This window comes from Ascaphus truei, chromosome 4, assembly GCF_040206685.1.
Source record: "Ascaphus truei isolate aAscTru1 chromosome 4, aAscTru1.hap1, whole genome shotgun sequence".
NCBI lineage: Eukaryota > Metazoa > Chordata > Amphibia > Anura > Ascaphidae > Ascaphus > Ascaphus truei.
The window spans coordinates 331,485,492-331,504,871 of NC_134486.1; the positions used below are offsets into that span (position 1 = coordinate 331,485,492).

The 19,380-nt window shown below is 38.6% G+C and overlaps 1 protein-coding gene across 13 annotated transcripts in view; it reads right to left on the reverse strand.

Annotated features, from left to right (window-relative positions):
- The window catches only part of ADGRB3 (adhesion G protein-coupled receptor B3), an 892,370-nt gene that overhangs the window by 199,275 nt on the left and 673,715 nt on the right, over positions 1-19,380 (reverse strand). For all 13 annotated transcript variants that reach the window (XM_075598089.1, XM_075598088.1, XM_075598086.1 and 10 more), the window contains one exon: positions 18,415-18,517. In XM_075598089.1, the coding sequence (XP_075454204.1) occupies positions 18,415-18,517 (103 nt within the window). The remainder of the gene's footprint in view (positions 1-18,414; positions 18,518-19,380) is intronic.

A 19,380-nucleotide genomic window follows, 5' to 3' on the forward strand; every position in this document is an offset into this window, starting at 1 on the left:
TTATCAGCTGAAGCACCATATTATCTCCTCTCTGCTTATTGGTTGTATATTACTTGCTATAGACTCAATTACAGTTCTGAAAAATTCAATAGGAGGATTGACTTTGATCCTGATGAATTGTACTAAAAATATCATTAAGCACTGAACATCATTTACTGAGCAAGCATTGAGTAGCATACATCATTTCAATAACTAACTGCAAGACACAATCTTAATTAGAAATGGGAAACTTTATTTTTAGCTCTTATCTAGCTCTTATCATACATTTCCAAAGAAACTTACATACTAAAAGAGTAGTATTTATACACACATCAATGTTTTCATTGTGTTTTATCCATTACTTGTGTATTCCTATATTTTGTGTTTTGTCTTGGAAAAAAATAAACCATGGTGCTCTATATGATAAGTCAAACAAAGTTTTTATTTTTTTACCAAAGTTACTAAAAAACAACAACAAAAAAAACTTTGACCTCCATGGTTTTAAATATCAGGACATAATAACAATCATCTGTTCTTTAGCAGGTCTTAAAATTAGGTAAACACAACCTCAGATGAACAACAACAGATGACATATTACACCGTGTCATGATTTATTTAACAAAAATAAAGCCAAAATAAGAAGCCATGTGTGAAAAACTAAGTATACCTTACGATTCAATAGCTTGTAGAACCATATTTAGCAGCAATAACTTGAAGTAATCGTTTTCTGTATGACTGTATGACTTTATCAGTCTCTCACATCATTGTGGAGGAATTTTGTCCCACTCTTCTTTACAACGTTGCTTCAGTTCATTGAGGTTTGAGGGCATTTGTTTATGCACAGCTCTCTTAAGCATTTCAATCGGGTTGAGGTCTGGACTTTGACTGGGCCATTGCAACACCTTGATTCTTTTCTTTTTCAGCCATTCTGTTGTAGATTTTCTGGTGTGCTTGGGATCATTGTCCTGTTGCATGACCCAATTTCGGCCAAGCTTTAGCTGTCGGACAAATGGCCTCACATATGACTCTAGAATACTTTGGTATACAGAGGAGTTCATGGTCGACTCAATGCCTGCAAGGTTCCCAGGTCCTGTGGCTGCAAAACAAGCCCAAATCACCACCAGTCCACCACCATGCTTGACAGATGAAGCCAAACCAGCCGAAACTAGTTTGATGTGGACATCCCCTTTTTGGTCTTTTGGAGCCACCATACCTGTGGAGTCTGTGGATCAGCTAACCAACACTGACAAACAGCAGGGAGCTCTGCACACAGAGAGGCACAACAGACTGTGCATGAATCTGAGAAAGCCTCCCATCCCCATGGACCCAGACAGACAAGTCAGTAGTTGAGAAAAAGTGACTGAAAAGCAGCTCCAGCAAGGACGTTTTTAAAGGACACTTGCAGCAATAGAAACCACCACAATCCATGTGGTTGGTCGTTTGTAAGTGTATTTTTATCTCACCTCCCTTATTTTTGTAATAAACAGTATTATGCTATGTCTCTCTCCACTTTTTAAGGTAACAGCAGAAGGAAAATAGAGGAGTATGCACTACGGGAACAAACACTCAGGAAGAAAAGAGCAATAAGACCATGCACTGGAGGACAATTTTATTTTCTAGTTGTCATGAAGTGTTTGTGATGATATGCTGTGTTTGGTTTTCGCCAAACGTGGCGCTGTGAATTATGGCCAAACATCTCCATTTGGTCTCGTCTGTCCAAAGGACATTGTTCCAGAATTCTTGTGGTTTGTTCAGATGCAACTTTGCAAACCTAAGCCGTGCTGCCATGTTTTTAGACAGAAGAGGCTTTCTCCTGGCAACCATTCCAAACAAACCACACTTGTTCAGTCTTTTTCTAACTGTACTGTCATGAACTTTAACATTAACATGCTAACTGAGGCCTGAAGAGTCTGAAATGTAACTCTTGGGTTTTTTGCAATATCTATGAGCATTGCACGGTCTGAACTTGGGGTGAATTTGTTGGGACGTCCACTTCTGTGAAGATTGGCAACTGTCTTGAATGTTTTCCACTTTTGAATAGTCATTCTCACTGTAGAATGATGGACTTTAAATTGTTTGGAAATGGCCTTATAACCCTTCCCAGCTTGATGGGCAACAACAATTGCTTCTCTAAGATCATTGCTGATGTCTTTCCTCCTTGGCATTGTTTTAACACACACCTGAATGCTCCAGACCAGCAAACTGCTAAAACTTCGGCTTTTATACAGGTGGTCAAACTTGCTGATGATCAATGAATCAAGGGCATTTGATTAGCAGCACCTGTCTGTTACTTAACATCTTAATTCCTATGAAAGCAGTAAGGGTGTACTTACTTTTTCACACATAGCTACTTCATGTTGGCTTTATTTTTGTTAAATAAATCAAGGCACAGTGTAATATGTCATGTGTTGTTCATCTGAGGTTGTATTTACCTAATTTTAAGACCTGCTAAGGGACAGATGATTGTTATTATGTCCTGATATGTAAAACCATATAATTCAAAGAGGGTGTACTTTCTTTTTCACACAACTGTAAATATTGTAAAACAACCTGAGCTTTGCATTATTGGCTCGACATAAACATATGTATTATATGGTGTTGTATATGAGCCTTTTCAGGCAATGAAAGTTCTCTTTAAATAAAAATATTTGGTGAAGAACTTGTTTCTTTCCAAAGCTCAACAACATTTCTACATTTTTTTTTTCTCCAATAAGAATATAAATAATTAATTTTGGCTTTTGCTGCGATAATCAACAGTCAAATAAGTTAACAAAAGCAATTAGCAGGGAAGAACGGAAGCTTCTGATATTACAAATGCACAAATGTCACAAGTGTGATTAGTTCAAGTGGTTTGAAGATGACACCATATCGCACCTTTGTTTAAATTGCAGCGTGAGGATGGTTAGTGTACTTTATCTTGTTTTAATCCATTTTTGAAAATGTAGGACTATTTAACAATATGACGAGTCATGAAACTATGCATCTTATTTGATGGGCTAAAACAAAGTTCAGCTTTCTAGTCCATCTCCCATTTTCATTATTTTCTTAACTGTAAAAGATAACTAACAGCTATAGTATGCACAAACATATAGTTGGGGAGCTAAAATTATGTGTTTCTTGCAACTAATTTAGGTCTAAATGAGATATGAGCTTGTTTCCAAAATAAGGATTGGGTCCATTGATGATAGAGTTGGCATAATGATATCATGGTTTTGCATCTCATGTCTGCCTTATCCATTTCCATCTTTGGATATTTTGCTATTTTGTAGTAATTTCAGTACTCTGTCACAGCATCACCTTGGTTTTATTACTCTAAAAGTTGGTGTAGGGGAAGAAACTGAAAACCTAAAACAAAAGGTCCACTGAAGACGGTTTGGTAGTCTGAAGTGGAAAATGAAAAACGTACTATTTACTTTAACGGGTGGCGAATGTGTGGAACTGTCTTAAAGAAGAGGTAGGGATTTGAACACACTTAAATTATGCACAAGATTAAAGTAATTTGTGTGTAAAGCTTTACAGCAGATTTTACAAATAGTGCCTTAAATAACAATTGCACAAATATGAAATCAAGTTGTACTGTATATTTATCAAATTTGTATATATGGGTAATAATAAAGGTAGTTGAGTAATTTTTACTCTTACGAATTTATCTTAGGGTTATTGTAGGAAAGCACATTCCTGGTAAATGAAGGAGCAAAGTTTTTGCGACTCTGTACAAGTGTGAATGGAAGTAGTGCTGTTTGGTAATAGTACTACTAAGTGCCATTACACTCCAGTCAATGCTTCAATTTACTTGGCAGTGAGAACCCTCTTGCTAAAGCATGACAAGCAGACATACAATATGAATCCTAAATTGTGGGAATTTCTTGAGTGACAACATGGTGAATTTCTAATCAGATTAAAATGTATACTATAGCTAGATCTATAATAATAAAAGAAAGAGTGTGGCTGTCTGGGCTATAGCTCAAAGACCATGAAGCCTAGACACCTGAAACGTTCAATGCATACTAAGGGAACTCTAGGGGTGTGCATCTGTGTGCTTTTATTTTTTATTTAAATACATTAATTCTATGAGTGATTAAACTTTCTCAGACTGACAATCAAGGCAGTGAGTGTGTATTGTACCAGGTAGGCTATGTATCTGGTGAGTGACATCATTATGCACATAGCCTGATGGCAGATAAGGAGAGTCAGATAGCTATAAAGTTAAACCGAAAGCAGAAGAAGAAAGAAAGATGAAGTCAGTTGACAAGTAGGAGAAAGCATGACCAGGGAGGTTGCCATGCGATTCCCCTCTCCCCCTGCCTTGTACCCACATATAATGCGAATAAAGACAGGAGAAGGGAAACTGGAGGTAAAATGGCCACAGCTATTTATTTATACATAAACTTAAGAGGGGTAAATGCCACTCCCTGCCAGAGTGCTTCTTTGACAGGAGGGGGAGGGGAAGGTCAGCCAGCCCAAGCCGCTAACCTCGTGTCCCGTGCGAGCGGGTTCTCAACATCATGAATATATGACCTTGTCCACTATTGCTCCTCCCAAGCTCAAACGGCCCAGCTCCCAGCCCGTGCTGCCCGCCAGCCTGGCCTTAAGAACCTGGCCCGGTTGCCTTCTCCCCTGTGCTAGGGAGGGAGGGGTGCGTACGCTTGACCAGGGAGGTTGCCAGGTGGATCCCCTCTCCCCCCACCTTGTACCCACATATAACGTGAATAAAGACAGGAGACGGGAAACTGGAGGTACATGGTGAGCGGAGGGCATCTCAAGCCTGAACCAGTGGAGTGGTCCATCTCCAAGACTAAGAAGCAGGTTATGGCTTTTTTAGGCACCACTGGCTATTATAGGAATTTTGTCCCACAGTACAGCGCCGTGGCTAAACCCTTCATAGATCTGACACAGAAGCGACTCCCAGTTCTGGTAGCCTGGTCTCCTGCCTGTGAAACAACGTTTCAGGCACTCAAGACGGCGCTAGCCAGCGCACCCATCCTTGCAGCCCCTGACTATTCAAAAAGATTTTTGGTGCAGACCGATGCCTCCGATTACGGTATCGGTGCTGTACTCAGTCAAGTGTGAGTGGAGGGGGGAGAGCATCCTGCGGTGTACCTGAGTAGAAAGTTACTACCAAGGGAGGTGGCTTATGTCACAATTAAAAAATAATATTTGGCCATTGTATGGGTTCTGAGGAAATTGCAGCCTTATTTGTATGGCCGGACATTCATGGTGATCACTGATCACAATCCCTTAAATTGTTTGCAAAGTGTGTCTGGGGAAAATCGGAAGCTTTGTTGGAGTCTTGCCCCGCAAGAATTTGACTTTACCATCCAGCACAAGAAAGGCAGTGAGCATGGAAATGCAGATGGACTTTCAAGTCAGGACACTTCCAGTGAACCAATATCCTCAAGACACGGCCAGTTAAACTGCCGGAATAGGCGATCGTAACACAGCCTGCAATTTGAGTAGGGGAGGTGTGACAGTGAAGGGGTTAACATGGCTTTATAATTAAGGTCAAGCCCACTTGGTTAACCCTGAACCATGTTTTAGGGTCTTAGAGTGTCAGCTCTGGGACCCAGATGTCGAAAATGTATTACTGCAACGGTATACTGATTTTGCGTCATAAAAGAATTATGTGTTTTTTGCCTTTACTGGGGTGCTGGGATCCAGAGATTTCTAGGCTGTAAGTTTCAGGGTGGGTTTGTCTGAGAAAGTCTTTGCAGAATGTGTCTATGTAGAGGGGTTCCGGAATTATGGGATACCCCAAAAGTTGTACCCAGAGATTGAGTGATATCCTCGGATACAGCTAAGCACATTACTCTGCTAAACTCGGACTCTGAAAACGTTCTTACGATTCACCGCCAGGATCCCTTCTGCAGCATCTTCCAGGCAAGGTAAATGGGTATGAAAGGGTTAAAAGATATCTTCAGGTATTTACAGAGTCCTTAGTATAGCAGGGGATCCCCAGTATAGCAGAGATTCCCACATACATGCCCAGGTATCCTGAGCCTAGAGTAGGGGTTCAGGAAGATGTTCAGCTAAGGTTACAAAGCTGAGTATGTTTGCAGTGTTTTAAAAGTTTAAAAGTATTTTTCTAATGTGTGCCTGGAATGAGGATAGTGACTGTAGGTGATATATACACTCACTCCATCCCTGACACCAGAATAAGAACTCATAACTTTTAGCACACTGAAGACAGGACACCATTTCTTTTATTAAACGGGTATAGTTTAATGTGTATAGATATTGATAACCTGTATATGAACTGAGAGCTTTCTGAGTCATTGATTCCGGAAAACCCAGATGGCTACAAGGTGGTGCCTCTGTGTCTGTCCAGAGTCCGAACTTGAAAGACTCAGGGATGCCAAGGTGTTAGAACATGAGTGGCACTACAGTTATACTTGAGTACCCATGTCCTGGATTAACACAAGGCTACCCGATGACCATTTGCCAAAATCCAGACTCGGTGGAGCCTGAGCAGCGGGTGGGCTCAGTATGCAAAGAGGCAGAGGTGCCAGGTTAGCCCATGTCCCAATGCTACCTGACAAAAGGTGCCCTCCTGGTTTTACAATACCAGCAAATCGGTGATTGGCTGGCATGAGAATTCACCCGCTCTGAGAGGCTGTTCAGGTTAGTGAATGAGAGCCGGAAAGCTTAAGGGAGCTTGCAGCCAATGAGGAGAGCAGATTCCAAGCGCCAAATCAACAGGGGCAAATTCAAAGATGCTCAGAACTGAATAACGCAAGCCAAAGATTTTCAAGGCAGAAATGTTTCTAAGTCCAGCTTTTTAGAAAGTAGCGGTCGCAGCAGGCATTGCATGCCTAAAAAAGTTCCAGGACGTTTGTAACTACCGGTCATTGGAAAGTGCTCTAAAAAGGTGATCTAAGGAATTTTGTTCCGGAAAACGATTTATTCGTTAGCCCCATTCCCAGTAAGTGTGTTAATTTGGATTGTGTAAATTTGTGTCTGTCTTCTATGAGAAATAAATTACCATTTATTTTACCATCTTGTTTTGCTCAATCAAATTATCCCAGTTATAAAAATGTGTTGTAGAACCTAGTCTCCCGTGACAGGCTTCTAAAACTGGTGGCCCCCTCCATAAATAGCCGTCAACGAGCGGCAGCGGAAACACTGGAATGGGGGGGCTGGAGAGAACCACTGCAATCATATGCAGACGGGAAATGCGTCCACCATTCCACTTCACTAACTCCTGCCCTGGGCCACGCGCGGCCACCGGAAGCAGCGGCACCAGCCGCGCAAACCTGCGGTGCTGGGGGCGGGAGCACCACGTAGGGACCGGAGACAGGGGGTGGCACACCGGAAACTGCACCTCCACCCCCCAAGCAAGCCGTGCGCGGCCGCCAGACCACCACGACGTTGCCCCCCTGTCAAACAAGAAGCGGGAGAACCTGTGCGCCAGACCCCTTCTGGCCCCCGAGACCACCCCTCCCCGCCGGGCAGCAACCGCGGGGATCAGGGGGTAGGATGGAGGTGGCCTCTGCCCAGGACCACCCAGAAAAAATCCGGGTGTCAGGAAAGGAACTCACATTACTAGGAAGGGGTCAGGGCAGGTCCGTAGAATCGTCTATCCCAATTGTCTGGCAGGCAACAGAGGCCGTGCTGACCACCAGCCTGGTCTTAAGAAGGCCCAGGTTGCCTCCTCCCCTGTGCTGGGGAGGGGTGGGGGCAGGCCAGTGAGGGAAAGGCCAGCCCCCCCCTGTCATGAGACCCCCATACATGACTTGGGGGGGCACTAGAATGTTGGAGAAAGAGGAGGAAAGAATTGGGGGGGGGGAGAGAAAGGAGGGGAGGGGTACGGATGGGAGTAGAGAGTAGAGGGTGGGAGAGAGAAGAGGGGAGAGAGAAGGGGAGTAGGGGAGAAAGGGAGAAGAAGGGGTGAGAGTAAGGGGAGAGAGGAGGGTGTGAGAGGACAAATGAAAGGGGTTGTAGGGAGAACATGGGGGAGAGAGAGAAGGGGGTGAAAAGAGAGAAGGTGGGGAAAGAAAAAAAGTGAATGTTGATACTGAAGTTTTTAATTTAAAAAATTCTCCAGACCATTAATTTTCTGGGCTTTTATGTTTGGCGGTGCAGCCCCACTCACTAGGTGGAATTATTGATCAGGTTAAAGAGGGTGCCATTGTCGATTTATTCACAGTTTCAGTCTGCAATGGAGTATATTACGCTAGAGTACTGCAACCCTTGCAAAGCCGGGCACTTAAGCTAGTCAGTAAAATTACTAACTTTAGCAAACCAATTATTGATTTTCTGTACACAAATTGTGTTGTTTTTTTTAGGTTGGTATGGTCTGAAATTAATTTATGTGTGGTACAATTCTAAGTCTGGTTAATAAAAGCTTAGAACTTTGAACTTTGCAACTAATATTGACAGATTTATTATAAATCATTCTTCCTGGTATTGCACAGGTTATTAAGAATTTATATTAGTGTTAGGGACCCCTTGAAATGTGGTCTGCCGTGCAGTGGCTCAGGGGCTTACAACAATTTTGGCCAAAAATGTTAAACTAAAAGACCATTTTATTTAATAGATATTTATACATATATATTTAGGCACTGTACCATGTATGAATTTCACTGGATGTGCACTGAGCTCTGTCTGTGTTTTATGTTCTGTCTCTGGTTTTAAATTTAACCATGTAAAGCATGCACTCTAATATTTCTTGAAAAAAACATGTCAGAGATACAGCTGGGAAATCTTAATACTGTAAATGTTTACTATTGAGTCTTTGACCTGTGAACTTTGAGTTACTTGAAAGGCAAAAACATTGTTGAAGAATGATCTCAATAAAGTGGGGGAAACTTTGGAGAGAAAAAACAACTAGTGTGATGTTTGTATGGGATACAGTATGCCAGTCCCTTAACCATCTAAAAAAAAAAAAAGAAGAGGCAATGGACTATTATACTGTAGGAGAAAATGAACTTCTTGTAACAGTTACACTCAAGTGGAAAATCTGTGTCTAGCACCGTCCACTATTGTGTTTGGATATATTACACCAGGAGTGGCCAGCGTTAGTCCTCAAAGGTCACTAACAGGTCAGGCTTTCAAGATACCCATGCGTCAGCACAACTGAGCCACCTGTGCTGAAGCAGGGATATGCTTAAAACTTGACAGGTTGGTGAGCCTGGAGGACTGGAGTTGGTCACTCCTGTACTACACCATTTGTGGTTTCATTTTTGCGCTTTTATTTTTTTAGACCAGATCACATAGATAACCCGAGCTGTGTATATTTCTATTTTTTCCGTCTGATGTGGGGTTGAAGATCCTATGACAGCATTAAAATAGGGAAGGTTTAACATCATTGTAGATGTTGATTCTATAAGCAATTATATATTATCATACTGGGATAAATGTGTATCACTATATTTGAAGTCACTCATTTACATTGATAATAAATATTTGTATATCTTTATACACTTTCTTCACTCTGTCACTTGTGGTAGCACAATTAAACCATACACATTATTATAAAGACAGGACGTTATTTTATACTCTGAGGATCTGTAAGAGCAAACAGTAATTTTTGCTGTTTAAGGAAAAGAATCCCTTCAAACAGCCACATGAATACTGTACATGCAGTATCCTTGAATTGGCCACATGCTTCCCTTTGCTAGAATATTTACATACTTTTTTAGTATGTGGGGTTTATTTACATCTCAATAGATACAAAACCACAGTGGCCATTCCAGTTATTGTAATAGCTGCTATGGCATGGTATTTGTTGCTGATGCTTTTTAAATAACCCATTATTTTGGTAATATTAAGATTGAAGTCAATTTCTTACATCTGAATGGCAGAATTTTGGTGCAACAATAAAGGAAAAATATGGTTACACAGGTGCCGAATTTGATACATAGTCCCCTATTCAGTAAGTTGTGACAGCGCCGATCCGCTTCTAGTGTGATGACGCTGGATCAGCACTTCCGCTACTTACGGAATAAGGGCCATAGTATTTTGTACATCTTACCATTTGATACATCTCATTCTAATATGTGACCAAGGAACAGTAACTAATCCTATTAAAACGTCACACATCTAAAATGTTGAGCACATGCTTTTTAATACACAAAAAGATCAATATAAAATGCTTCTCTTTGCCCAAGTTTTACTCCATATCACTGTTCAACAAAAAGGCATTACAAAAAAACAGAAATGGAAAAAAACATAAAAGTCTTCACTCAAACCTACAAAAATAGGTGAAACCTTGTTCACAATTATGCAATTGTGGCTGTACACAAAATACATTTTTTAGTGATTAATATTAACATGTACTGCAATTAGAGTACTCACAATCCTTTCCTCAAGAAGCTAAAGATCCCTCATTTAGCCGTACATTATATGCAGTAACTGATTTTTCTACAAGCTAATTTCATTGTCCAATTACTCTGAGTAAACAATCAATGTTTTGCAACCAACCTGGGCCTCTCCTTAACCTCATGTGCCATTTGTAATTAATAATAACAAGTCTTTATTTATGTAAGAACTTTTTTCTGTTACTTTAGATGTTCTTTACTAGTCTTCTTTCCTGAATTAATATTGTTGATTCTCGCTGTACTGCCTCAGTTGTATGTCTTTTATATAATGCAATGCACTGAATAGTAAAATTTACAAATGTCCTGACCAAAGAGTAAGAAATCGGTAAATAAAAAACTTTTCTGATTTACTAACTATCGTGGACTGACCTTTTGGAGATAAGAGTTTTCTTTTATTTAAAATAATCCAAATTACATTTTCCTTGAAACTATAGATTTCTGCACCATGTAAATAATTTGCTTGTTGAGTAAGTACAAAACTGTATTACACACTACTGTAGGGGGATAATCATTAAATCGCTATAGTGTCGATCAGTGCACTATTGCATGGCAACTCCTTTTGACTTCAATAGAAGCTACCATGCGAACAGCAATAAAGCAGTTGTATAAATACACAAAAAATATGTACAGTATGAACGCAGTTAATATTGAATTACGTCCTTCACTGAACAACCCTATAAGCACTATTTTCTCTGACTTTCTTCCTGGGTCTTATATTCACTAAAGGTCGATAATTGAAAACATTTGCCTTAGCAGAATGTAATGCAAATTTGAATTGTCGACCAATTTAATTACTGTAAGCCATATCATCAACGGTAAAGCAGTAGAAATGGTCTTTTTACCACACCAATATTTTTATGATAACTAGTATGTAAATAAGAAATTAACGGCTAATTACTTAATATTACTAATTATCCTGCTATTCACTTTACTACGATACCTTGAAAAATAAAGACAACTGCTGAAAAGTCTCTAAAATTTGTATTACCCACACTAGGCTTATCTTGACTATATATATATATAAAATGCAAAATAACATTCGCCAACCTAGACTCGATGACAAAAATACATGATATTAATCATTTTAAACATATTTATATATTAACACTTTAGTAGTTTATGTGGCCAACTAGTAATGATAAACTCATGATTAATTTGCTACCGTGGCTACGAAGTGGTACTGTATATACTCAAATCTGTTAAATCTGGGCTACTAACATGATACTCAAATCTCTGTTAAATCTGGGCTACTAACATGATACTCAAATCTCTGTTAAATCTGGGCTACTAACATGATGATACCGAAATAGGTAACTTCAGTTAGTTTCCCTGGGATTAACAGGTATCCATATAGCTAAATACATGCAAAACCAATGGTAATTAGAGATCTCATTAGCACACGCTGAACGCCATGTCAAGTTAGTACTACCTTCCGTTAGCTTCAAATAACATGGCATTAAGCATGTCATACCCAAAGATGGCATTAGCTCTATAAGCTCCCGGAATAGTTTAATTAAAGTAAAAAAAGAGAAGGCAGGAGAGGAAAAGAACCCGGTCAATACGATAGTTAAAACAGCAATCCTGCTTTGCTTCTTCTTTTTTTTTGAGAGTTATAGATTTAAAGTCGGGGGGTCTTAGGAGCTGAACCATATTAATTTTAGTTTTGGGACCCCCTGCTTCCCGAATCTGGAGGGGTTGCCAGTAGCAGCTCCGGCTAGGATATCGAAATGGCGTATTAATTGTCACGCATCACGGGAGCTGACAGGAAGCCATGACATCCTCCCTAGTGGCCTATATGATCAGGAACTTCTACCATCAACCCCTTTGTAGGTAAGTGTCTCAGGAACCAAGGGGTTCCCTGGAGCTGAAATGAACACTGTTCGGCTCCGGAGACCCCCTGCTTCAAAAACCTATTTAGAAAAAAAAAACACATGTTCTTCTGCTTTAAAACATATATTAACTGTGATCTTACACTTATCCAGACCCTGTAAAAGAGTTATTTCAGGGTCTAGATGTGAGTAATGCCACCTTTTACTATTTTTGCATTTTAACGTTATGTTAAATCCCTGCGTTAACTGTGACTGAGCTCTGAGGATATACGTTGTTAGCAGGAATGCCTATTTTGTGTATCATTAGCACTAACGAATGATTTTGTTACAGATAGAGGTATTGTTAGCCCATAGAGTATACACAAAGGAAGACTGCTGAAACAATAAAAAAGAACAAAATAAAAATAAAAGTGATATCTTTAATGGATAATTCATGTTTAAAAAGAGTGCACTTATTTAGAACTACCAAAGTGCCCTTTTTTATACACATATTTACAAAACAATGAAATATAAAATTTGATATAAAATGAGAACTATACAAACTGGCATCACATACTATAAGGCAATCAATAGGGTGTCATAATTATCTTCTAAAAATCAATTGATGACAGAAGATCCAAGTAGCCGCCCCCCTCTGTCACACACACACGCACGCACGCACGCACACACACACATATACAGTTGTGTGAAAAAGAAAGTACACCCTCTTTGAATTCTATGGTTTTACATATCAGGACATAATAACAATCATCTGTTGCTCAGCAGGTCTTAAAATTAGGTAAATAAAAACCTCAGATGAACAACAACACATGACATATTACAACGTGTAATGATTTATTTAACAAAAATAAAGCCAACATTGAGAAGTTATGTGTGAAAAACTAAGTACACCCTTATTGCTTCCATAGGAATTAAGATGCTAAGTAGCAGACAGGTGATGCTAATCAAATGCCCTTGATTAATTAATCATACGCAAATGTGACCACCTCTATAAAAGCCGGTTTTAGCAGTTTGCTGGTCTGGAGCATTCAGGTGTGTGTTAACACAATGGCAAGGAGGAAAGACATCAGCAATGATCTTAGAGAAGTAATTGTTACTGCCCATCAATCTAGGAAGGGTTATAAGGCAATTTCCAAAAAAATTAAAGTCCATCATTCTACAGTGAAAGATTATTCAAAAGTGGAAAACATTCAAGACAGTTGCCAATCTTCCCAGGAGTGGACTTCCCAGCATATTCACCCAAAGGTCAGACCGTGCAATGCTCAGAGAAATTGCAAAAAACCCAAGAGTTACATCTCAGACTCTACAGGCTCTCAGTTAGCATGTTAAATGTTAAAGTTCATGACAGTACAATTAGAAAAAGACTGAACAAGTATGGTTTGTTTGGAAGGGTTGCCAGGAGAAAGCCTCTTCTCTCTAAAAAGAACATGGCAGCACGGCTTTGGTTTGCAAAGTTGCATCTGAACAAACCACAAGACTTCTGGAACAATGTCCTTTGGACAGATGAGACCAAAGTGGAGATGTTTGGCCATAATGCACAGCGCCACATTTGGCGAAAACCAAACACAGCATATCAGCACAAACACCTCATACCAACTGTCAAGCACGGTAGTGGAGGGGTGATGATTTGGGCTTGTTTTGCAGCCACAGGACCTGGGAACCTTGCAGTCATTGAGTCGACCATGAACTCCTCTGTATACCAAAGTATTCTAGAGTCAAATGTGAGGCCATCTGTCTGACAGCTAAAGCTTGGCCGAAATTGGGCCATGCAACAGGACAATGATCCCAAGCACACCAGCAAATCTACACACAATGGCTGAAAAAGAAAAGAATCAAGGTGTTGCAATGACCCAGTCAAAGTGCAGACCTCAACCCGATTGAAATGTTGTGGCTGGACCTTAAGAGAGCTGTGCATAAACAAATGCCCACAAACCCAATGATAAAGAAGAGTGTTCCAAAATTCCTCCACAACAATGTGAGAGACTGATAAAGTCATACAGAAAACGATTACAGTACTTCAAGTTATTGCTTCTAAAGGTGGTTCTACAAGCTATTGAATCATAAGGTATAATTAGTTTTTCACACATGGCTTCTCCATTTTGGCTTTATTTTTGTTAAATAAATCATGACACGGTGTAATATGTCATGTGCTGTTGTTCATCTGATGTTGTATTTACCTAATTTTTAGACCTACTAAGGAACAGATAATTGTTATTATGTCCTGATATGTAAAACAATAGAATTCAAAGAGGTATATACTGGTACTGTATATATTGCAAACAAAGTTAAAGAACATGTCACAAAATAAGAAATATAAAGACACACGTCATCATATTAAAAAAAACATTTACACTGGATATTTATATTATTCTTTCATCTGACAGCAGAAAAAATCATTGCTAAACAATATATAAACATATACCGAGATCTTCAAATACTTAAAAAACAAACAAACAAACAAAAAAAACCTTAATGCCAATATAAGAATAATTCAAACAATATACTAGGCTGACACCAAGGCAGAATAGTCTATTTGATGAAAAACACTTGTGGGTCTTTTATAGTATTTTTCGCTGCTGGATGGACTCCACCCACTACTCAATTAATAATCCACTCTTATATATATACTCAAATAAGTATTAAGAGATGTATTCTGGGTATTACCCGAAGAGACAAGAAAAAGAATGAATGGGTTTGAAACAAAACACAAGTCTGTGACATCATCACAAGGGTGAAGACATTAAAATGGCGTTGGGCAGGACATATCACAAGAAGAAATTACCATAGTTTAACAAAGATGGTACTCTACTGGACTTCAAGGGAAACTCAAAGACCAAAACGACCAAAAGTAAGTAAAATGTGTAGGAGCAGGCGGAGAAGAGAGGCTTCCAACCCCAATACCTGGAAGAGGCCATTGGGTAGGCTTTCATCCAGCAGTGGAATGAAAAGGGCTGATGATTTATATATATATATATATATATATATATATATATATATATATATATATATATATATACACACAAACACATACACAATGAATGGTTACATTTCATATATGCTTCTTAGATAAAATATTTTGTTGGTGTTTTCATACCTAGTAGGTATTAATGAAAAACTATTATCTTGGCTTAAATAAATAACATGGCCTATCTTCTTTCAAAAACGTTGACAATGCCGGATGGAGAAATAAATGTAATATATGACTTTATTTATTTGTGATCAAAAAATTATCAAATCTACAGTACAATGTCATAAGAAAATTACAGTACAAGCTTTCAAAAGAAACAACTAAAATAATTACAGATTTGCCTTAAGGCATTCAGTGATATTTCACAATTCATACACTGACAAAGCTAAAATCAAACAAAGAACTATAGAGGATATTAACAAAACCTAGAGACAACACTATAGCAGAAATGTGAATTAAAGGCCATGAAACTTGACTTCATATTTGTACTAAAATTGCACGTATTGGAGACATAAAGTTATAATACTCTCAAATGGTTTATATTTATTTTATATTGGTAAAAAATGTAAGTGTACGCAGTTCACAAAAGCACAGTTGAAATTGTATAAGCCAGCAGTGTGCAAACTTGGGGGGCACGTGCGGTTGCAGAGTTCCCGCGCTCTTCCCCAGGCATTTAAATTAAATGCCGGGGGACCGCTCGAGGCCTCTGCAACCTCTACTTACCGAGGTTCAATCGGCTGCAAGACACGTGACCATAGCAACGCAGCGTCAAATGACGCTGCGGGGTCATGTGACATCACGGTTACATGGTAACATGACGCTAAATGTTGCAGCGGGTCACGTGACGTCACATGACCCCGCGGCGTCATTTGAGGCCATGCGAGGTAATGAGGGGGTGCATCAAAAGACGAGAGCAGACAGGGGAGACGCACCAAAAAATGTTTTGCGCACCCCTGGTATAAGCTTTTTCATGTTATAGGAGGATATATACCAGTTTTTAATTGTACTAAGTTACATAAGCTTAAACTTAGTTTATTAACCCCTTCCGGGTATATTTCACAGTACATACGTATGCATTTAACATAGGGACCTGCTATTGAGACGTACCTTGATGTTGGTTAGCAGGCTTAACATTATTTGATCAAAGGATGTAACCAAAGTTTCCTTTGTCTTACAGACTTAGGTTTCACTATGTAAATTTATTGTTAGCCCAATTTATTTATTTATAAAACATTTTACCAGGAAGTAATACATTGAGAGTTACCTCTCGTTTTCAAGTATGTCCTGGGCATAGAATTAAGATGACAAATAGTACATTGTTACAAATAAAGTTACATAAGTGAACAGGGTATACATTATATACAAGACATAGCATGCACAGTTAGTGATAATATATATTATAGGCATATGTAACAGCTACAGACCAGATTAAAATGAGAGACAGCTTTAGTTTTGCAATAACTTAAACTGATAGTGGCTGTGAGAGTCTCCGGTAGATTGTTCCAGTTTTGGGGTGCATGGTAAGAGAAGGAGGAATGGCCGGAAAATTTTCTGAACCTTGGGACCACGTACTGTACAGTCTTTTGGAGTCAGATCTCAGATGATATGTGCTGCATGTGGTAGGGGTGAGGAGCTTGTTCAGATAGATGGGTAGCTTGCCCAGAAAGTATTTGAAGGCAAGACAGGAAAGATTAACTTTGTGCCTAGACTCTAGTGATGACCAATCTAGTTCTTTGAGCATTTCACAGTGATGTGTGTTGTAGTTGCATTGGAGAACAAAATGGCATATTGAATTGTAGAGGGTGTCAAGTTTGCTAAAGTGGGTTTGGGGTGCCGGGCCATATACTATGTCCCTGTAGTCGATGATTGGCATTAGCATCTGCTGTGCGATACGCTTTCTGACCAGGAGACTTAGGGAGGATTTGTTCCTGTAAAGTACACAGTTTGGCATAGGTTTTGGATGTCAGGGTATCAATGTGCATCCCAAATGTTAAATGGGAGTCAAACCATATGCCCAAGTATCTAAAACTAGTAACAGGAGTTAGGGTGTTGTTAGTGTTGTTTCTGATCAGGAGCTCAGTCTTTGGAAGTTTTAAAAATGTAGGCTACATCCCAAATACCATTGTCTTGTCAGTGTTTAAAAGCAGTTTGTTTTGGGAGAAGCGCAGGGATTCACTTTCTGTTTTTTCACATAGGAGGATATATCACATCAAACACATAAGACATGCATAATCAAATTAGACAGAAGGTGCCATGTCTCACATATGACTTAAAGTTGGGTTATAAACATCTTTTTTGTAGAAGATTTAGAAGAAGCGACATTGTCCGGGAGTCATCAAAGCATGTTGTGTAGTAACATGCTCAATCTGGCAGTAACTGCCATAACTTGAATGGCAGTTACTTCCAGATCGGGCTCAATGCCATGCCTCGTACTATGTTGACCCCGGGCACTAGTGTTTGGAATATTGCGTGCAGAACAATTATGTTGATACATTTTAAACGACCCCAATTTGCAATAAGCGTGCACTTTCTAAAACCATATCGACCACTACTAATTTTTAGAATGACAGCAAGTAAATAAGCAGAGAATAGAAACTAGCTTACAAATAAAAAACATTTACTATTAGTGTGCAAACTATTCTTTAAAATGAAGCTTCAGTTTCTTTTCCCACACAGTACACAGATAGGAACTCACTGACTATAAGTGCGGCTGAGTATACATAAATATAATATATGAAGTTATCACTTCATGATAGCAAATCATTATATCAACTACCCTTTTACCACATTGTGGATGACAAATTGAAACATTTCTCAGAAATAGAGTGTGAGTTTCACTGACAGAATAAATGTCTTACATGAATTTATTTTGTATGGTCTAGCAAAATTATTGCATGTTATAAAATCACACTATAAATGTGGACATTCAACTGAATTTTATTTTTACAGCCTTTAGGTTGTATCCTTTAATATCCAAGGATAATATTATGCACACAAAAAAACAGGCATGTATATATGTAAGTATATAAATGCAACAAAGCGATTTTTTTTGTTTAGCATTATTTCATTGCACTACAGTTCAAGGTCATAACAACATAAGTTTATCTTTGAAAGCAGACATTTAATAAATAAAAACAAAGCAACAGGAACAAAATATATTACCCAGAATTATTTAATACCAAAAGTGATTTAGATTAAGCTTTTTCAGGGCTAAAATGGTTTATCCACAAACATTTTATCGTCAAAAAATATTTGACACACACATGTAATGTATGCAAACAAACATCAGCAATTTGAAAGGGGTTTATATAATAAGTCTTACCTTGTTATGTGTCTGTGTTTGGCCCACCAGGATGAGAATGTTGGATGAGATGATTGATAGACAGAAGTTTATCAGAATAATTGATCTCTCAGATTTGATATATCTGTTCAAATAAAAACATGTAACTATATTATAAAATATTACCCATTTAGAAAGTAATATGTATACAATATTAATTAGCATTTTTCTGCCGTATTTGTCAAAAGCCATTTCACTGTGTAAGAGGCATCTGGCTAGCAGTGAAGATGTATTAATACAAGACCAGTCTGCTCTGTTGAGTGCTTGTATATTTAAATTGCTTTAGGTGGAACTGGAAACTATACGTATGTATTAGTGATGTACATGTCTACTCAATGGAAACAGGCACATAATGGCAGTGTGAGTAACTATTAAGCAACTTTATGGTGTGAAACACACGTTTTTTGCAGTGCACAGTAATAGAAAAGACTTAGATATGAATTATCCAGTCTTAGCATAATTTAATGCCACAGAATAAGGTAACTAAAAAGCAGTTATGAATGTTCCTGAAGGCTCTTAACGTGACTTCAAGGCCAAGAAGACCTTTTTGAACTTCCCCATTTTAAAGAAAGCAATGACATGTCAAACCATGTAGATTTTTATTTTTCAGAACTTTTTTCAAACCTCGTACCAAATATATACCACATGACTACTATACAATTAAGGTAATTTACATAACAAAAAATATTCTATTTATTTATTTTATGCATATACTGTACTGTATCTACATATATATATATTGGAGTCCATGGCCCTTATTCTGTAAACTCCGATATCACGAACTTCAATTATGCTTTTCGTGTGTATCAGAGCTTACAGAAAAGGGCCCATGAATATCTAACTCATTCAAGCTCTCCTTGTTGCCTTGGAAAAGTAATTTTATCTCTCTGTGCCTCATCTGTTAGCAACAGATTTTTAAATTCTACACCTTTAGAAACAAAATAATAT